The 22,407-nt window shown below is 41.2% G+C and overlaps 1 protein-coding gene across 1 annotated transcript in view; it reads left to right on the forward strand.

Annotated features, from left to right (window-relative positions):
- The window catches only part of ETV1 (ETS variant transcription factor 1), an 84,285-nt gene that overhangs the window by 47,447 nt on the left and 14,431 nt on the right, over positions 1-22,407 (forward strand). The window contains exons 7-8 of the mRNA XM_054991983.1: positions 5-193; positions 2,715-2,962. Coding sequence (XP_054847958.1) covers positions 5-193; positions 2,715-2,962 — 437 coding nt within the window. The remainder of the gene's footprint in view (positions 1-4; positions 194-2,714; positions 2,963-22,407) is intronic.

Consider the following 22,407-nt stretch of genomic DNA (forward strand, 5'->3'; position numbering starts at 1 on the left):
GCAGTGCCTATGATCAGAAGCCACAAGTGGGAATGAAGCCCTCCAACCCTCCAACTCCGTCAAGCACTCCAGTTTCACCCCTGCACCATGCATCCCCAAACTCGGCTCAGAATCCTAAACCTGATCGGGGTTTTCCTGCTCGTCTGCCTCCAGCCCAGCCTATCCCAGATAACAGCTTCCCTATGGACCACAGGTAGGAATAGAAGTCTTCCTGGGTTTTGTGGAAGGCATTTCACAGTTTTTGTACTAGTGGCCATGGATGACTATGCCACTGTTGTTCACAGTTATTGTACGTAATGGGGCAGAGTGGAGAAGCTCAATAAAATTTGAAAGGTGGCACAAACATCTTGGTCAGCACAGAACTTCTTTGTAGCCTTCCTGTCTTCCATAGTTGAGGCTTTTGTCTGCTTGGCTTTCTGGATGTCATGGGAGTAGTGAGTAGCAGATAGGTGAGCAGAAAAGTCTTCAAGGAGTGTGGGACATGGAGTAAAAAAGTTCCATTGCATGTACATATGAAATAAGTTTTCATATGTACTATACGTGGGCATGTGCATGTTCATGAAAGCCCAGGAGAGTATATATACATAGTTGTTGTGGATTTTCTGGGCCTACGACAGTATATATACATTTAACTCACTTGCTTGAGGTCAGCTTTGTAAGTAATACTCTCTTGAAAGTAATACTCCTGCCCATTAAATCAACAAATTACTAGATGATCATTTCTCCGTTCTTATTTAGATTTCTTTTAATAGACAGTCTACAGGCATGACTACTTGTTATTGTAAAAATTTGCATGGTATCAATTGAAAGGGTGGGGATTTTTCCCCCTTTGAGCTTTTTGAAATGCAACAGCTTAGGGAAAGGAAGTTCAGCTGCCAAAACAAACTATGTTCAAATGCTTTTAGGCTGAGCAAAACCACAAAAGCTAAAATAACTGAACTACATCCCTAAATCACCCTGGTTAACTTTTTTATTTAGGATCCTAAGGTAGAGCATTTGTTACTTGAACTAAATCTGTGTTCGATGACCTAGGCTAATCTCGTCATATTTCAATTGCTAAGCATGATGTGCCCTAGTTGATACTCGGATGAGAGATCACCAAGGAAATCCAGGGTTGCTACATAGAGGCAGGGAATGGCAGAACACTTTTGTTAATCTTTTGCCTTGAAAACTCTATGTGGTTGCTGTAAGTTGGCTGCAATTTGACAGCACTGTACGCACACATATGTTGGGATTATAATTGTGATTATAATTGTTTATGGAAGTCAGATCAAACATTTACTTGTTGTTCCCTCATTCCCTACTGCTGAAATGTGCAACTCAGGCATGCCGCCTTATCCTATATATATATTTCATAGGAAGTAAGCCTCACTGAGTTCAGTGGGCCTACACTCAAGTACATTTGCACAAAGAGGGGTTTTTTTCCTGCCTTTCCAGAGCCAGCCCATCTCAAGTCCAATGGAATTCCTTCACTGCAATAAATTTAATGACAGGCTCCTGTTATAAGTAACTTTTTTTTTCCATTTGGCATTCTAACCTTTCATGTGAAACTGCCTTCTCAGGCAGAAGTCTTTCTCCTTACCTAGTGCCTGGTCCTTTTAATTGGGTGTGCCAGGGAGATCTTCTGTTTGCAAAGCAGATGCTCTGCCACTGATCTACAGCCCTTTCTATAACTGTATGGTGGCAGGGTTGAGCCAAGATCAAAGTGGGGAAACCAGTGATATGCAGAAGGCAGAACTCAGTTTGCAAACTCTTGCGGCCTTCTGGCTTGGCCTACCTGCAGCTCCAATAACACCATTCACAAAAGATACATGTGGAATGAAAATGGCCCTAACAGGAACCAACAGCAATCAAAGCCACTTGTATAAACATATGGCTTGATTCCATGCGAAGCTTCCTGTGCAAGTATTCTTAACTTCCTTTTGAGGCTTCACAAGTGAGCCTGTTTCTTATTTGAAGTTCAAGTTGCCATTTTTCTGATTCATTCCTGACAGTTTTTAATGATGACTTCTGCTCCTTTTCTTGTCTAAAAGGAAAAGAGGGAAAATGAATGCAGCGCCAGTCAACAGCTATTTTCAGTGCTTTGAATTTGAGATCTTATTTTCTGAAGGTGTAGGTGGACTGCAGAGGCACCACTCCATTCGTTGTGCTATAAAGTATTTTTAGCTCTATGAAATGTATTTCGTTTTTGGCTATGCTCTTGTCTTGAGAGAGATTTTTTTAATCTCTGCCTCCATCATTGCAAGAGGTTGTTGTGTGTGTATTTGATTTTTCAGATCTTACTGATCGAAAAAGAGATTTCAACATTGAGTTGGGTTTTTTTAACAGCCCCTCACCACACACACATATACACTTGGAGGTTAGTATTAGCACAGGAAAAAGTAGAAGAGAGGACCTCAACTGGTCCAAAACAGGTTATTAAAGTATAAATCTTGTGGTTTGAGTGTGAACATTGCACCATTTATAACTTTTAAGATACAAAATTCTTGCCTTCACTATCCAGTCATGGAGTCAGAGTGACAGAAAGTGTCACTCTGCAAGAATTACATAATAAAAGCTGTATGTGAAAAAGTGTTTGATACCCCAGAGATGTGGATCATATATTGGTTCATGTGCATGCGTGCATGTTTGTGTGTGCAGCCCCCTTTCAGTTTTAGAAGTAATATTAACACCATTCTGCATGTCCGACTGGATTTTCTTGTGTTAAATTCTAGATTTCGCCGTCAGCTCTCGGAACCTTGCAGTTCATTCCCTCCTTTGCCTGCAATGCCAAGGGAAGGACGCCCAGTGTACCAACGGCAGATGTCTGAGCCAAACATCCCTTTTCCACCACAAGGGTTTAAGCAGGAATACCATGATCCAGTATATGAACACAATGCTATGGTTGGCAGTTCAGCCAACCAAACCTTTCCCCCTCCTCTGATGATTAAACAAGAACCTAGAGATTTTGCATATGATTCAGGTAGGTGGGAACTGTCTTCAATTTTGTTTAGTTGTACTACCTGTTAAATCAGCTTTGTGAGAGAGGATAGTGTTGTATACAAGGAGTACTGCTTGTCATGTTAGACAATAATGGTATGATAAAGTGTTATTTCCAGGCAAGCAGCACTGGCACAGTAGAAAATAATTCGGTGTTCCTGCCACACTCCGTCTGCAGAGCACTTTCTAGATCTCTTGCTCTGGAAATGAGTCCCTATAGTCACTGAGGAAGAAAACTGAAACTCTGAACCCAGTGCAGTCACTCGTGATAAGAGCTGTACTTTCCTTGGGCAGGGAAACCTTTAAAACCCTTCAAAGTATACTGGAGAGCCTGTGTGGTACAGTGGATAGAATGTCAGACTAGGTTCTGGGAGACCCAGGTTTGAGACCTTGCTCTCCCATGGAAGCTTGCTGGGTGACCTTGGGCCAGTCACACACTCTCAGCCTGACCTACTTTACGGCATGTTGTGAAGATAAAATAGAGGAGAGGAGAACATGTAAGCCATTTTGGATCCCCATCAGGGAGAATGGTGGGTGTATAAACGAAGTAAATAAATAAAACCAAAAAGTTACTTAGAGATAGATAAATGAGCCTTTTGAGAACCATAACTAAAATGTTTACGTCCGTGTCCAATTAATTGCCCTGACCTGGATAGCCCAGGTGAGCCTGATCTCATCAGATCTCAGAAGCTAAGCAGGGTCAGCCTTGGTTAGTAATTGGATGGGAGACTTCCAAAGAAGACCAGGGTTGCAGAGCCAGGCAGTGGCAAACCACCTCTGTTAGTCTCTTGCCATGAAAACCCCGGTAGGGGTCACCATAAGTCAACTCACATGAGGGCACTTTCCACCACCATCACTCATTAATTATGTAGGTTGGCAGGATGGGAAGGATGTCAAGTGGAAGGGATAAAGGGTGAGGGACAAAGGGAACAGGTAGGTAAATGAACAAGTAAGCTGCCTTGAACCTCTCATGTGGGGCAGGATATCACAGTAAATACATTGGGAATGTAATTGAAGTTTGAATATTCAAATGATGCCCTGTTTATCCTCTGTGATCTCTCAATTTAATACTACATAGTGAACATATCTGATTTTATGGTTACTGAGGGGTTTTAGATATCGGCCAGGTAATTCAGATGAAGTGACTTAGAAGCTGATAGTAGTTTTTGACCTGTTACACCCTACTGCAATTGCTTTATTTACAGTATGAGTACAATATAAATTCACCTCAGACCAAAGGCTGTAGGAGCATCCCTTTGTTCAGTTTGATAAGTAATAGCCAGCATGGTAAAGTTCCTGTTACTGGTAACTTCCTTGCATGGCTGTTTCTCTAAAGTGCAGCCCTAAAAGATGCAAGTCTGCTTGTGCCCATTTATTTCAGTAGGCTTAGAAAGGTGTCACTGTGCTTCATATTACTGTAGGGAATCAAGTGCACAGCGTCTAGAAGTTTCACACACGTGAATGTTGGGTGCACGGAGCTCGCATCACTTGGCTATGGTATCCTATTGATTACCTGTTAGATGGTCTTAAAGGGGATTGTTATCTGTAAAAAATTCAAAAGCATATTGCTGTTGTTATGTCTTTCCCAGACAAGGAGGCCTGAATTTGCAAATAAAAATATTCAAAATTTAATGTTTTTCAAAATCTGGGACTTGTTTAGCATAACAAAAAAACCGACTTAGAGCCATGAAAGTCTGGCCAGTTCCTCTGTGCACTTATTCACCCTAGTCAATTTAAGGGATGACAGGGTTCTCTTGCCAACATGGTTTACATTTAGGCAAGATAAAAATAGTTTGCCATTTTGCACACTGTTAGTTTATGTAGTCATCAGAAGATAGATTATATTCTGGTAGAATGACATGTGAACTTTTTCCTTCTACTGATACGGAAAGGGTTTTTTTTCTCTTTTCACTCAAGCAGAGTTGTTAACACTTGTGCTTCAGAAGTATCTCTGATTGTCAGAAACTTGCTGACTTAAACACAAGAGGGTCTTCTTATCTTTGTTATCCTTAGGAAGCCCTTGATTATCACCATGCACTCTTACACTTCTAAATTATCTGTGATTGTATTTAATGTCTTCCACCCAGAGGACCATGATCTCTTTATTAGGAGTACTTCAGGCATGTTTTCTTCTGTTATGAGCTCAGCCATATGAGCATGGGAAGGCAGAATGGAGCCACTCGCCCTCCCACTGTTTGGTGAGCACCACCATATGCCAGCTGTTAACCAAAATAGAAGGCTGATCCACTTCTGTTTTCCTGTTCAAACTTTCCTCTCAAACTTATGACTTAGCCTGGAAATTGCCTTGTGGTCCAGTAAATTCCTGACTGAAGGCTTGGATATGCTGACCTGCCTTTTCCAGTAATGGCTCGTGGGGTGCATGCATGGTATAGAAGAGCTATAGAGGGCCCTACAATGGTGATTCCTTGCACATCTGATGAGGAATTGTGTTTTCAGTCTTTATTCCATGGCCCTCTCTCCAGTAAGTTTTGCTCTTGATTTTTCCCCTCATTTCCACCCTTTATTATGAACTTCTGGAGATGTCATTTAAGTTGCTGTAGTCAAGGAATTAGTTCTAAAAGTGAGCCAGCAGTACAACCAATGGCTATGAAAAATTGATTTGTGGCCTCAGAAAGTACTTTTATTGGCTTCAGAATCCCTGCATTTAAGTTGACACATCTGTACACAACATAAATTGCAGTCGTCAACTATGGTCTGATGATATTTTGTCTTGTTGCCATCTGTTCTCCAGAAACCATCATTTTTCTCCATCCTTACTAAGAGTACATTAAATAACCCTTTAGGAGACATAATGCATTTGCCATTGAACCATTGATTTTTATTATGCCTATGGATGTTTGGGGACAAATTGCACTGAAACATAGCTTGCATAATATTACTTTGCTGTCCTGATAAAAATTCAAAAGTCCGTTTTGCAAGATCATTATGCTAAGTTGCTCCTTCTGGGATATTTTGAAAGAGCCTCATAACTGCTGATTGCTTTTGAGCACTGTATTCTTTCCCATTTTGGAAATATGGTGAATGAAAACCATTATTATGGAATGATTATAACTCTATTAAAACATGACATTAATTATGACATCGGAAATGGCAGATCAATTAGTTGTAATTGTAATTGCAGGTATGCAATTTTTGTTGCAGAATGTTGAGATAATGGAACATGGAAAAAAAGAAAGAAATGTCAACAGAGTATAAGCTGTTTTATTTTTCCACCCATTTCGGAGCCATGCTGTGGGGAAAATTACGACAAATGAAATCAGGCAGTGCCTTTGATTTGACTAACTTCTATTGCAGAAGAAATGCACAAGCTTTTAAGATGTACAGAGTTGTGCATGTTCTAAGTAATTTGGCAGCTTTCACATTCCCATTTGACTATATCACAAGCTAAAGCTGGCTCATTAAAATATTGTTTACTTACATGAGCACAAGGGTAGGGCACCTTCAGCCTCAGGTGGTGTGGTGTGGGCTCACACTCAGTTCTTTCTCCTCAGAGTCACCACATTCTTATTTCTGTCTACAAAGAGTCGTCAGATTCCTTCCTCATTAGTCCCCACCTACCTGAACCCTGTTTCTGGCAGGATGGACTATCCTCTAGTGACTCCCACAACAAATTTTGTATTTGCTGCTGTTATTCAGCAATCTAATTAAAAGTGATTGCTCCTGTTTCCAGATTTCCATTTCTAAGGAAACTTGCTGAGTGAATGGTTGCCCACTCACTTGAGGCTTAGCACTAGAACTGAACATGTATCTTGAACTGATTTTCTCTACTTAGTGCAAATTGTATCTTAGTGAAATGGCTTAACTTTCTGCAGTCTTTGGGGATACCGATAGTGATGTTTGAGACTTAGCTGTTGTTTTTGTTTATTTGTAGTCCATCTTTCTCACTGAGATCCACTGAGATTACATACTACAAGTGAATACAATAAAATAGCTGTAGTAGCAGGAGGGTGTCTCAAGGCTCCTATGTAATGTTTCTGTTTGGTTTTAGAAGGGGATCCCAAAAACCGATGGTGGAAACTCCTGGCATCTTCTGTGTAGAGTTCAAGACTGCCAATTTTTTATTTATATACATTATTTATTAAACTTCCAAGCAAGCACCTTGAATTGGGCTTGGAAACAAAGTGGAAGACAATGCAGCTGTAACTGATAAGTGCTGTCTGTTCATTATAATGGGTTCCAGTACCCACTCTAGAATCTGTGTTCCAATTTAGCTGAAACTGCCAGTCTTACAAACCAGCTCCATATAGAATGTGTTGTAACAGACTAATATGGTTGTTAACAGGGTATCTGTGACCTGATCAGCTTTGTTTGCAGGATTGGCTGCAGTTTGCAAGCCAGTCTAAGCTGGAAAAAGGAGTTCCTGGCTGCACCTGCTACCTGTCTCTTCATGGACAATGAGGCATCCAAGAATACTCCTAAACTGGGTACCTGCTCCTTCCTGAGGAGTGTACCTACTTCTTCCTGAGAAGTATTAAGTCCCTCCAGAACAGGCTGTGCCTTCTCTTGCATCTGTCTATAGTACCACTTACTTGTCTGGGTTGTTTCCTTTTACTCACTCACATCCAGTCTGTTACTGCCTTTAGACACTGGTTCACCACTTCCATCACCTCCGTGAATTTAGGTAAGAGCTGAGTGTTATCCACAGTTTGGTAATTGTGTGCTCCAAACTCCACATGATCTCTTCCAGTGGTTTCATACAGGTTTAAAAGGCATGGGACCTTGTGCGATACCATAGGCCAGTTATCAACTAACCCCCCCAGAGACATCTTTTGGGATGCACCTTCAAGAAAGACTGAAATCAAAACATGATCATATCAACTAGGTATATGCTGACCAAATGGTCCATAAGTAGGGTTGCCAACTCTGGCCCGGGAAATTCCTGAACATTTGGGAGCAGTGGCTGTGGAGGAGTGAGTTTGGGGAGGGATTTCATTTGGAATCTAAGGTATATCATAGAGTTGTCCTCTGAAGCTGCAGTTTTCTTTAGGGTAACTGATCTCTGTGATCTAGAGATCAGTTGCAATTCCAGGAGATGTCCAGGCCTCACTTGGAGGTTAGCAGCTCTATCTGGAAGAGTAGCACGGTGTGTAGTATGAAGTTTGGGACTGAGGTAGCCTTAGTTGCACTGGTGGATGATCTAAAGTTGAACAGGGGACAGTTTTCCCTGTTGATCTGTGTCTTTGACATGGTTAACTGCTCTATTCTTACCTACTGACTTGAATATCAAGTTGGTGCTAAGGCCACAGCCCTTCAGTGGTTTAACTCTTTTCTGTCTAAACAGACATAAAGAGTCTCCACAGAAGGTGAAGAATCCTCTCTCTCTCCCTCCCTCTCTCTCTCATGCACGTGCGCGCGCATGCACGCGCACACACACACACACACACACACACGAGGCTGTCCAAAGCTTTGAGGATTGGTGCTATCGCTATGCAGATGACATTGAACTATATTTAATTACCCAAATTTCCCGATGTGTCCATCTGGGTTCTGAACCAGTGCTTTGACGCTATGGTCAGGTAGCTAAAGCAGAACAAACTGAAGCTGAATCTAGACAAGGCGGAGGTAATGCTGATCAGACGTGCTGATAAATCTAGAGATACTGAATCCACTTGTAGATGGAGTGAAGTAGGCTTTCTTAGAGCAGGTTAAGAGCTTGAGGGTGCTCAAGGAATCTGCCTTGCAGGTTGACATGGTGGCCAGGAGCACCTTCTGTCAGCTGCATCTGGTTCACCAACTCTCACTACCTAGACTCAGCCGATCTGACCATGCTGATCCATACTTCTGTAACCTTACAGTTGGATTACTGCTACACACTCTATGTAGGGCTATCCCTGAAGATAACCCAGAAACCATGACTGGTCAAGAATGTGGCAGCCGGAATATGTTCCTGGTGTAGCCACCAGGAACATATTTTAGTAGGCTTTCTCAGAGCAGGTTATTTTTGAAACAGCTACACTGGCTGCTATTTTGTTTCCAAGTTACATTCACACTGGTGGTCATGACTTTTAAAGACTTCATGACCTAGGACCCAAATATTTGCAAGACCATCTCTTTCCCTATGTCCCAACTCACTAGCTGCAATCCTCAACCAGCTATTTATTGGCTGTCCAACACTTAGGGTGGTCTGTCTGGCACTGACCAGGGCCCAGACCTTTTCCCATGGTGGCTCCTGCTGTGTGGAATGGCCTCCCTGAGGAAATGAAGGAAGCCCCCTCCTCGAAGATATTCAGGATTAATCTGCAAGTCTTGTTTATTTGCCAAGACTTTAAAGGTGTGTGTGAAGGGGAGGCATCTCTCAAAGTGTGTGTGTGCGGGGGAGGGGAGTATCTTGTTTTTAATTTGGAATTATTAAAATCATTTTGTAAGCCATGTGGAAAGTGGGCTATAAATAAATGCTGCTGAGATATCCTGGAGAACCAACAAGGACACACTCTTCCTGTCCACAAACCAGTGTATACAGAGTGACCAAGGCAATTCTGTCCCATACCCGGGGTGGAATTCAGATTGAAAAGGAACCAGATAGTCAGTTTCAACCAAGAAAGCTCAGAAATGTTTAGCCACTACATTTTCTTACTCAGAAATAGCAATAGTTATTTCGATCAGCTGGTCCCCAGCCTCTTTGAGCTTGCAGGTGTAGCTACAAAATGGCTGCCGCAGCTTACTTTCAATTACATAGGGAAGATCCTTGTGGTGTGATGGCAGCTACTGCCAAAGCACTGCTTTTTAAAAATCTGCACAGGCTATCAAATCTCCATTGGCAAATCAGAAGCTTTGCTGGGCAAACGCCCCACCTGGCTCTGGCCACTTTTTAAAAACACTTGGCAGGTGCCAGGAAAGGTTTCAGCAGGTGCAGTCAAGACCACAGGTACCATGTTGTGGTTCCCTGAGCTGTATCAAGAGATGGCTTTGTTGTAGGGGTGTGCACCAAGAAAGTTTCAGTTCTTGGGGGTGAGGTGTTCTGGAATAATTCTGTTCCATTACTAGTTTGTTCCAAGTTGGCCAGTACTGGCTTGGAACTGCTTGGTTTGTTTATTTTTGTTTTCATGAATTTCTGCCCACTGCTCGCGTGTTGGCTGCACATGTGCAAACGTATGCTGATCTTTTCACTCATGTGCATTAGTCTCATTCCCCCTTTCCTCCAAAAGTCTCCCTCACCTTGGGATCTGATTGGTGCTGTTCAGGAAAACAAGCTATTGCCCTACAAGGCAAGCCCGGTGCCTGCCTGTTGCTGGAAAGTACGAAACAAAACACACAAACTTTTTGGAGAGAGGGTTTCGTTACAATTTAGTTTCCCAGATTTTGTTCAGCGATTTCTGTATGTAATATTGGCTTGTTTTTTTCTGTTATGCTCACCCCTAGTTTGCTGCTGCTTTTAAAGCCAGAATGAGCAGACCCTTCACAAAAGAACCATTTATAATAGGAAACACATTGTACAATCCAGCCATTGATGATTTTTGTTTGTTTGTTTTGGTGTTTACTGACTTGGTGTTCAACAGCAGAACTTTCAGGCCCAATGGTTTATTTATCAGTGTCACCCAGATTTCCACTGTTTGGAAAAGAATCAAAAATAGGGAAAGCATTTCTGTATCCCATTTCTCTTCTTCTTACCTTATTTCTTATCTTATTTCTACCCCATCATGCTCTGCCTAACACCAATGGAATAGGAACCCCAGTTACGCCCCCCTCCAGCTTTCCAAACACCTAGTATCCTTGCTATCAGATGTCAGAGGACAGTTGCTTTTTTTTTAGCTTTTGTTTGGTTTTTGATAAACTGTGTATATTAAAAGTCTGTGTAATTTAGTGAGAATATCTTTAAAATCAAAACTCCAGCTTTGAATGACCTTGGTTTGATTTAACTACAGTGGTTTGATTTAACTATGGTTAACTATCTTGAAACCTTAAAATGCTTTCTGTTTACAGTCTTGGAATAATAGTCATTTAGGGTTTGATCCAATAGTTCCCTTTCTCCTAAGCGAGGAATCTTCTATTGGAGGAAGTCCTCACCTAGTGGAAGTATCTGAAGAAGGGAGCTTTGACTTTTGAAAGCCTATATCTTTGAAAAATATTGTTGATCTCTAAGATGGCACTGGGCTCAAGTCCTAGTGGGCAGGAATCATTATATTCAGTCTTCAGTGTGTTATTCCCTTTCAAATATGCAAAGAAAAGAGACCCCAAATAAGGTAAGTCTGACACTTTGAGCGAAGGCGGGCCATAAGAAGGACTTATTGTATATCTTTGCCATGGTATAATTAAGGTCTGCTTAACCGGCCTGGTGCTCTTTTGATAGGCAATTCAAACATCAGAAATTATGGGGGCCCATCTCTCAGTCTTAGATATTATTTCTGTACTCTAAATTGTTGAATGTTGCAGGCTCCCATCAAAATCTGCAATAATGCCCAGTTTTACCAGAGTGGTTGAGATTAGGAAGGAGAAAACATTTAGAACCTTTGTTAGGAACATCGCTGGTTCCAAAATGTTTCCATTGTAGCTGAAATACCAGCTTGTGTGAAAGTTTCTTATCTTGCCAGCTGGTTATGTGTTCAGATAAGCAAGTAAGTTATGACTCAGTTTTCTCTCTTGGTTGCAAATTCAGAGAGGCTGAAAGATTTAGTTATAGACTGCCTTCACATTTGTCTTTTTATAGGCTCCTTGGGGCAGCTGTGATCTTTGTTGTATTGGTTACTACTTGTGCTGTTCCTTTTTCACATGTTGCAAAGCTTAAATAAAAGTGCTTCCTTTTTCTTTGAAACGTTATTCCAGTGTGTAAAAGAATTTTTAATGAAGAAATATACCTTAAACAAGCTTACTTTCCCTCTCCTCTTTGACCGGGTATGTTAATTTTAGGGAAGAGGTGATCTTGGTATAGATTCTTGTAGATATCTTATGCATCTTTCATAAGACTGTCTCTGCAGTGCTGTAATCCATTTCTTAGCATTAGTAGCTGATGTTGAGATTTCCAGTTTCTTCTTCATTCTAATGTTTAAAATTCCCATAAGTATAAGAGGACCCCTCTAGATAGTCTCATAAATGCCCAGTAATACTAAAACAACCCTTGTTGTGCTAGTGGTTCAACAGGAAGAGCACACAGTTGGATTGAACCATTTTACTTGCCGTTAAGAGTCATAAGGTCAAGTATGCAGCATATTCCACTTAACACAATTCATGGTTATTACTTACAGCTGTTTCTGAGAGGCAAAAAATGCTAACTGCTGGTCTTAGATAGCATTGACAGCAGCTGTCTTAGCACATAAGAAAATGAGTCTATATCAATATCTCTACTAACGGTTTCTTTCAGTTTTGACCTCATGTTGCTATTTTATTTCCATAAGCCTTCAGAGTACCTTATAATCAGATGCTATGTTTTCTGATTGGTTTATGGTTTCTACTTTTAAAAAAGCGTATGTTTTGTCCTCCTCTTAAGATTCATTATGTTTTGTGTTCAGTCCTTAAATGGCAACTTTTCATTTGGTTGTCTCAAAGAATACTGGTTCTTAGCTTTACTGTTATGAAACTTGGGCATAATGTGCTCTTGTTGGAAATCGCTTTCACACAAGGCTTAATCCTGTGCTGTGCACACACACACACGCGTACACATGCGTACACACACACACGCGCGTACACACACACGGTTGGAGGAAGCTGTTGTCTAAAGAACAGTAGTTCATGGAATTGTGCCATAAATCAGCATAATAAATTAATTAAAAATCCTGATTTTCTTTAAAGCAATTGGGAATGATTCCTAAAAGAGTATTCTTAGTCTGGAAAGAAAGGCTAATGAAAGGGCTGACAGGTGCCTTCAAATTGCTTTAAGTTTAATGAGGGGGAAAGCCAGAGAAGAAAAACAAAACTGAGGACATGCAGTTGGCTTTCAGCCCACACAGCTGTAAATTACTTGGCCAAATCAACACAAAATGGAGTTGGAGATGGCCTCTCAGAGGAACTTGGAACTCGCATAGGAGCTGCCTGCACCTGCTTACAAAGTCATGCCTCAGGCTTTGAGGTCCATAACCTTGTAGTCTCAGAACACTGAATGAAAGGAACTCAAGGAAAATGTGTGGCCATAAATTTCAGCAATAATGCACTGATGTAGTACCTGAGGGTGTAGCCTGGGGGGCTGTGCAGGAAGCATTTTGATGTAAGCTAGCTCATTATGGCACCCAGTGTAAACCACAGGTCTGCTCATTGCTGCAATGACCCATAAGAATTAGGTGGCTGTAGTAGTCATGATGAGAGAACGAGTCATGGGAGTTTTGAAATGGCTTGGCCAGCTTTTTCAGGCAGTTAGCTTCTTTTTAAAACATACACACACACGAGCCCATCTTCACACAAAGTTTGTTTGATTTTTTAATTACCAAAATTGTTACGTTTTTCTTTTTGAGATTTATAATCCTATAAAATCTTATTCTCCTGTAGAGAGTGCTACATCATTTCTAACAGGCAAGAGCTATAAAACTCTTGCTCCTTTTTTTTTTTTTAAAGAAATGGATAAATATCCTCTGAATCTACTACAGTTACAGTAAGTGGCCCTGGCTAATATTTGATTTGAGAATTGAGAATACAGTCTGGATTTACTCTTTGTGCATTAACGCAGGTCAAATGGACACTGGCTGCATTTTAAATCAGTAATGGAAGGCTGAAACTTGCCTTAAACCAATCACGTCAGCCTTGCCCAAGACTGACTTGATCCCTAGAGGCCAAACCCAGTAAGCAAAGCTTTTACATGAATGGACTCTGCAGCCTGGAGTTTCATTCATAAAAATGGACGCTGAAGGGGGGAGAGGAAAAGTGCACATACGCACAGTGGAATGTCCATTTATACAGAGCTGAAGGGTGTAGTGTTCCATCAGCTGCCTCATTTGCCCAAGTAATGATTAATGTTAACTGGCCTCCTCTGCATGTAACTTGACACCCTTTATGGCCTTGGCGTGTTTCTAATGTATAGTGAATGAGAAGGCTGCATTCTCCAATCAGAAACATAAACAGGAACTGGTTGGTCTGAATTCCATTCAAATATGTCACTTCAAGCCAGGCAGTGTTTGTAGAACTTAAATTTTACAGGCGGAGGACGGGGTGGAGGGAGAGACTAAAGAAAGCAGCACAGATGTTGTTCTTTGCAGCCAAAGCCTGGGAAGGGAGGGAGAGGAGGAAGAAACACTGTTTTGTATTTTCCTTATAAAGAGCAAGTTTAAACTGCAAAACAGTCTAAAAAATAATAGGAACTGTGACGTACAAAAAATAGCCACCATCAAAAAGGATTTTACATTTTAAAAAAAGTGACCATCTTTTTCTGTTTTGGTTCTGCTGACAACCATAACGCAAAAGTAATCTTTTGTTGAAGAGAGGCTGTTGTTGCCTAATGTGTGTTCTGAAAACCGGATGTCAGGATGCTGCCAGAGTAAACCAGCAGTTTGCTATAGAAAGCAATCTGGTGTGTTTCAAGGAAGAGTACTGTGGCTTTTCGTTTGCATGTGTTTTGGTTTCTTTTGGAATTGCTTTAGCCAAATTAGATTACAATTTATAGGTTGTTGCCAGATGAGAGGTAGGGATTAAGTTCTCTTTCTAAGAAGCCTGGCTTTTGTATTTATTGGCATCTGTTGTAATGCATTGTCTCTGTTGCTCTGAATTAATTTTAATATTTAATTTAATGGAGACTTTTCTTTCTTTTTTTTTTTTTTGCATCATCCTTGAATCCCATATTGATGTCCCTGCCCAAATATTTGGAATATAGGCAAGAAGGGCTCAAACAACTTATGTAGGTAAATTGCCTTTAAAAATAGCAAATGTTGTTAGCTATTATGTCGATGGGTTTCTCTGTGCATATCTAATGTATGTATATGAGCCTGTCTGCCAATGTGATCCTCTCTGCCTCATATTCTATGTACTGCACGAACAGGGGTCACCGCTTCAAATCTTAGCTATAAACTCACTAGATAGACTTAGATACGCCTGCCTCAGCTTCCCCAGCCATCCATTTTGCAATATGAGAATAGCAGTATCACAAGACTACTGAGATGATGTATAAGAAATACTGTGAACACTCCTAAAATCATTAGGTAGAATCCAAAGGTCCCCTCCTACAAAACAGTTCAGTTTCTTTGGAGCAGGGAGCTTCTAGTGTTGGAGCACATTTCTTCCACCAGAGGCACCAGAGGAAGGCTTTGCCATCAGCAGAATGGAACCTTTGGAGTCATCCCTCCATATAAAAAGTAATTGATATTTTATAGAGAACCAAAAGTCAAAATTAACTTTAAACATATGTGTTTGACCTGCTATGGAAAGAATGATAATACTTTTGCATTTAAGTACTTTTATTCTTATTTCAGTGTACCTTGCTTGTGTACATTTCTCTATACACAGATGCTGTTTCTTTATTAAAATAAATGGGACATCCCCTACTTATAAGAGAGAGAGAGATGTACACATGCTGAGATCTTTGGAGCAAATGGAGCAAGCAGGAAAACTGTGCAAGAACACTGAGTAAAATTGCAGCCATTTATACAGTAGGCAAATTATCTGTACAGACAGTTGCCAAACTAGTTTTCCAGTTAATAGGTTATACAAATTAGAGTCAGTAAACTTCTTCATTGATAAAATAATCCTATAGTGTTTTCCTTTAATTTTTTTGATAATATTGATGCTAAGGAGGTTAGTAACCTAAATTGTATTGTTCCTTAGTACAACTCCTCTTATCATTACCATTACTTAAGTAAGTAATGTTAATATGAAATGTTTATCAGTGTAGTGAGAAAGGGAAACAGAATTCCACATTTTCAAGAACATCTTCCTTGGAAGCATTATTTGGAAAGACTGCCACAAAATTTACGTGGCTTCTTCCTTGTAAAACTCCGAGGACAAACAATAAGAAGATTCGACCATGATGGCAATCTTTTTGTGGAGTTGATTTTTCTGTCCCCTGTAGATAGGATGTTATTTGGACTGGACTTTTGCACAGTGATGACCCAGCATGTGCTTACATCTTGGTTTGTTTATTACTTTTTAATGCTTCTCTTCTCTTAAGACGCCCAGGACAGCTTACGGGGGTCCCTTTCTCCTATCCTCACTCTCTCTGAAGTACGGTAACAGGCTGGCAACAAGCCGAAGAGATACCCCATAAGTTTTATGGCAGATTAGGGACCTGAACTGGTACCTCCATAGTCCTAGTCCAACCTTTACACTATACTGACTTTAATGATATGGAGGTAAGGATCATTTAGTATAGCTATAGAGAGAGGCTCAGTCTGTTCCTACTCCCCAAGTCGTTTATTTATCAGGTCTTGCTACTGTTCAGTCCTGTCTACTTTGTGAAAAGCAAGATTGTAACTGATTTGCTGTATCTCTCATTTTTATATGCTCCCTAAATGCAAGATTGCTTCTTAAACTTGAAAGTTTATGGCCTGGAAGGCTGCTGTGGTTCAGCTCTGCCTAACATGAGCCATATATTTCATTCTATGTAATTTTTGCATCTAGCTTTTGCAATTTGCAGTTAAAGCAATAGCTGTATACCACAACTGCTCCGCTAAAGACATCTTAGGAATGGGTGTTGTCTGTAATTCTGCTCCCTGAATATTCTGCTTGCTTTTTGGTCCAATTTCCCTCATCTAGAATAGTAGGATCATTGTCGTCATTATCATTATCCTCAAAATTCGGATGTACTGGGCTCCCTAATAGCAGCAGCCAGAGAAGCATTAGTAAGTTCCTCCAAGCAGGTAGAGCCACTGAGATAGGCAACAAAATCTTACATTACATGGGCAACTCCTGCCTGTTCTCTAACCTGTCCTCTCAAATGGCTGTACCAAGGTGGCATGTGTGCTTGCTTGCTTCACCACCAGAGTATATCCCTGGTAGGAAAAGGTGCTAGAACTGATCGGGAATTAGTCATGACCAGGAATTTGTTAGCTAAACTCAGTCAAGCCTCAAACCTAATTTTCTCAAAGAGGTGGGCTCTGTGCCCAACCTAGGTAACAGGACAAAAGAAGTTCTGGTTCATCTCCTTTTGGGGGCCACACAGGAGGTTCTTTGTATTTCTTATGAGGTGTGCCCACCCATGGCGTTTGTGGTTGCCAGGACTGTGGAACTAGTATAAATCTAGAATATATGGGACATCTTGAAAGACTTATGTTGCTTACTTGTGCTTCACCTCCATGTTGTCCTTTCCCCCAATTTCCCTTGTACAATCCTCTTTTTGAATGTAAAAGTGTCTTGATTACCTGCAATCCTTTGTCCCCAGTATATTTAAAATGACATTTTGGCTCCCTTGTTTTTATTTGCTTGTGACCAATTGTGACTGGTTACAGCTCAGTTATGACACAAAGGAAGGAGTTTTCCAAGGGCCTTCTCTGCCTTGAAATTAGCCTATTAATACTTGGGTGGTGGCAGCACCCTCAGTCTGCCAGAAAAGAGTGGATGTGGCGAGATGGGTAAATGGTGTGCCAGTCACTGGCATGGGGCTCTGTGCTCAGTAAAGGCTTCTGACTCATTCCTCTCTTTATTAGATCAATTTGTACCCAAGCTTGGCTATATGGTGTTTAGTTTTTAAGGGACAGCTTGAAATTAGAGGAAAATATATAGTTGGTGATGTTTTTCTACTGCTTCAAGATGTAACCTCAGTCAGCTAGTTAAAATACTTCTGGGCCTTAGTCAAGCATTTAGCACAATTTAAACCTGCAATGTTAAATTTCATTGGTTGGCCTTTTTATTAGATAAGGTAGAAATGAAAGCAGCAGGCAATTTAATTGGCAGTAATTTTTCTGGGCAAGTCATTACTTTGATGAACTTCAGAGCAATGTTTATGGCTCCTAATTAACCATGTTAGTCATTTGATTGAATAATCACTTTGGAAATGTTTCTACAATTTGATTAGAGTTTGACCCATTCTGATAGTCATAAATTAACCAATAGCACTTTAGTTACTGAGCAAAGAACAAAGTCTGCTCAGCCGTATTTTTCTTTCAGTCCTCTGTGGACTGTTTAATCATATAGTTAAGTTGTAGTTAATGTGGCTACTGAATACAAGGGTTTTTTTTAAAAAAAAAGTTTGGGATGTGAATTGCAATTAACATAGTAATACAGGAGTCTCCAGAGGTTGGTTCAAGGTGAGAGTGTATTGGTGAGATGTGGTTCTTCACAGCTGTTATAGCAAACACATAAAACAGGCTAGGAATAAATAAGAGGGAGACCCCTGGACTGGTTGTGTCTCCTCTCTTCGACTTTTTACAGATCATTGGTGAAATGACATAGGCAATCTCTCATTTTTTTTGGTGACCTTGTCCCTCCTTTCTAAGAAAAATATTTTCCCCTCTTGAATTGCTGAATTTTGAAGATAAAGGCATATGGTTGTTGTGGGTTTTCCGGGCTGTATTGCCGTGGTCTGGGCAAGACCACGGCAATACAGCCTGGAAAACCCACAACAACCATCGTTCTCCGGCCGTGAAAGCCTTCGACAATACATAAAGGCATATATTTATATATATGCTTTTACACTTCGACTATCCAGAGCTTTCCCAAGCACATCATAGTGGTTAATTGGTTGGGCTGCAAGTCAGCACTCTGTTGGGTCAATTTCCATTACTGCCATGAGCTCAGCAGGTGGCCTTGGGTAAGCCATTCCCCTCAGCCCCAGCTCCCCAGTTGTACTTTGGGAATAATAAGAACAGTGATTTTGTTCACCGCTCTGGGTGGAGTACTAATCTCTCTAGATGAGTGGTATATAATAAGCACAGTTGTTGTTGTTGTTGTTGTTCCCACACTGGGGTGGGAATGGGGTAATTAATGAGCTGCATCTTACTTTGGATTCAGTGGGATGGAATTGGTGCCAGTTTTTCTTCTCTGCAGGCATCTATACTACTGCAAGGTCCACCTTGCAGGCTTCCTCTGTGCATGAACTGCTGGGTGAGTGAAAACCTTGTGTGCTGTTAGTACAAAGCTCAACAAAGAAGAGCAGAAAGAGAGGAAACATTAAAAGACACACTGGAGAAAAAAGAGATAACTGAGAATGAAGATACGGGACAAGCTGTGGTGAAAGAGGTGCATAACACATGGGGGAGCAGAATGAACAGTAGAGCTACAGAGGCAAAAAAGAGAGCTTTGTGTGGGCACAGAGAACACCAGTTAGGTATAGTAGGTAAAGTACTGGACTAGGATGTCGAAGGCCTGAATTTGAGTCACCACTCTTTCATGAAGTTTGCTAGGTAACTTTGGGCCAGTCATGTTCTCTTAGGTCCACCTATTTCACAGGGTTGTTATGAACTTAAAATGGAGCAGGGGAGGCCAGTGTACACTGTCTTGAGTAGACATGGGCACAAATCAAAATACAAATCAAATTTCGTGACAAATCGGGCCGATTCATGTATTGCTAAAATGCATTTCGTGGGGCCACGTTTTTCATGAAATCCACGACTTTTTGGGCTGATTCGTTCAATTTGTGAATGCCTCGTGATGCCAGGCAGGCTGGCACCAATTCATTGATTACCTAGGCAACATACGCCTGGAATGTCTGCAGACCTTAGTTGCCGTGGAAACCCCAATGTTAGCCCACATAACCTTGATACGCAGCTCTCCTTGCCAACCTGAAAGCTTAGCAATACAGGTCTGCGCAAGTTTACCTGGGAACTGTAGTCGGAGACTCCTTCCCCTCTCTGTTTCACTTCTCCATTTTTAAGAACAGCAGCTCCTTCTGCCACTGCTTGCTGCTTGCCAGCTTCAGGAACCCTTCCCTAATTCTCTACCTCCCGTCCTCCTGCTGCTCTGACATGCCTTCCCACCCCCCACCTCCAGGCTCTCCGGAGCAGATCCTGAGCAGATCCGCTCTGCTTGGTTTTTCCTTCAAGATTTTGGAGGCGGGGGGTGGGAGGAGGGTGGGAGGATGGGAAGGAAAAGTCATCAAAGAGAACCTGAAGAGAGGAAAACCCAAGCCGATCTGCTCCACTTGACTTTTCTTCCAGCAGCGGCAGAAAGCAGGAGGACGGGAGGGAAAAGTCAGCAAAGAGAGCCTGAAGAGAGCTACTTGGAGGATGGCTGGAGGAGAGACTGCTGAGGTCTCCCTGTGAGTTTGGCATCTCCAAGTATGAAGGGGGCGTTGAAGTGCCCTGGCCATTGAAGTGCCCTGGGTCCTGACGAATCATGAAACTAACGAATCATATTGCAAAATGGGTCAATTTCATGGAAGTTCATGTTTTGTGATTAGTGGAACGCGATGAAACGCAAAACTCTTGTTTCATTTTTTCCCCTGTTTCGCGCCCATCCCTAGTCCTGAGCTTTTTGGAGGAAGGACAGGAAAAATGTACTAAATAAATGGGAGTACAGAATTATGGCAGAGAAGGAAGCTTGTACTAAGAAATGAAGAGATTACTATGCAGTAGCAAGGGTGAGAGAGGAAAAGAGGGTGGGTATAGTCTGTGGTTAGAGAAAGAGAGAGAAACTCTTCAGTTGTAAGAAAATGCTTTTTGTCAGATAATATAGTGCTCCATTCTGGAATGATTAAAAATATAAACATTAATTAATGTCAAGTGCACATGTTGTAAGCTAACAGATTTTGCTTCTAATGGAAGCAGGTATTTACCTTAATATATTTAATTCTAATCACTGACTAGTTTTAGTTTGACCATTATTTTTACATTCTAGACTGTTTCCTCAATACTTTAATGGCTAGATCTGCATGCATATATGTGACTTATAGCATGAACATAAGCAATTATGTCAGAGTGAAATAGTGTTCTTAACATTATCTATTCTCATTCTTTCTTTTTTCTTGTCTTGCTTACTTATTTGAAAATCCAGTTAATTTTGTGCAGATCCAGTTAATTTTGTACAGATTAGATATCTCAACAAGTTCTCTTCCTCCTCCTCCCCATAATATTCAAACAAATTTACCTCTGCTACTATTGGCAGAAGTCAATAAACTAGAGTTGTGGTGGGGAAAACACACAATGTGGTAATGTCACAACACTGGTAGATCTACTTAAACATTATGAGCAGTGAGAAGAAAAACCTGATGTTTGGCTCTAGGTTTTGGCAGTAGCCCAGTGCTGAGCATCATGTCTAGTTCTGCCCAAAGTCCTGTGATTTTTTAAAAAAAATATTACTTTTAAAGCCCTGTAATAATATAGATCCAAGGTGTTAGCTATACTTGATAGTGAAAAAGAATAATAAATGGTTTTTGGAATGAGGTTACAAATAGATGAACTCTTACTGCTGTCTGTGCCTTTTCTTTCTTGATAAATTCATGTAAAATCTCATTTTCTTCTCCCAAGTCCTTGATACTCATCATCACTATCCAGTGAACAGTAAAATTCAGGATTGCATTTTGAAAACAAGACTTGTACACAACCTTGAAGATGCTGTTTGCTCCTCCTACAGTCCTTTTAGTCCTTTTAAATTTTTGTGTTGAGATTCTCCAGGTTTTTATTAATGAACTCATTGTGGTGACATATTGAACTCTATTTTAACAACTCTGAGGCTCAAGAGTAGACATGGGCACGATCCCAAAAAAAATACCCATCAAGCTGTTCGTGGATCCACGCTGGTGACGACCCCAGATCTCCGATTCACTCCGATCAAGTCCCGTTTCCGATCTGGGATTGGAGGGGTGCTCCCCCACATACACACTTAGAGCAGATGGGGGGGGGGAGTTTTTAACCCAGCGACGAGCCTCGTCCCCTCAGGGAGGGGATGTTTTCTCACACACAAACATGCACGCACTTAGAGCAGGGGGGGGAGTTTTTAACCCGGCGACGAGCCACCTCCCCTCAGGGAGGGAACGTTTTTTCTCTCTCTCACACACACACACGCACGCACTTAGAGCAGAGGGGGAAAACGTTTTTAACCCATCCCTGCCTCTCCAAATAGAGAGAGAGAGAGAGAGAGAGAGAGAGAGAGAGACCCTGTCAACAAGTTTCAGCCAGCTTTTAAAAAAAAGCAGGGATAGAATCCATTCCTCCCCACTCGATTTTAAAAGCAAGCAGCCAGTCTTCCAAAAGCATATTTTAAACAGGAAGAAAGTAAAACCAGGATCCACACAGATCCTCGTGGATCCTATGGTTTTTTAAATAGGAAAAACACAAATGAAACATCAAATCACATACCAACTTCTTGCAAAAAGCAGGCACTGGGCTGAGAAGCCAGGAGGAGAGAGAGATCTCCTTTCAGTTAACTCTTTCAGCACTGAACGAACTAGGAGAGGAGCACAAAACAGCTTGATACCTGCTCTCAAAGCAAGGGCTTTTTGAAAGAGTTAACACTGAGAAGAGATCTCTTCTTAACTCTTTCAACGGCACTGAATTAACTCAGGAGGAGCACAAAACAGCTTCTGCTTCTCTCTCTCTTAACCCATTCCTCTCCCAATCACTTTGCTTATATTTTTCTCAGGAAGCCACCTTTTCACTCACAATAAGCCTGGGTCTGCAACGCAGG

The sequence above is a fragment of the Eublepharis macularius genome, chromosome 11, assembly GCF_028583425.1.
Source record: "Eublepharis macularius isolate TG4126 chromosome 11, MPM_Emac_v1.0, whole genome shotgun sequence".
NCBI classification, from domain to species: Eukaryota; Metazoa; Chordata; class Lepidosauria; order Squamata; family Eublepharidae; genus Eublepharis; species Eublepharis macularius.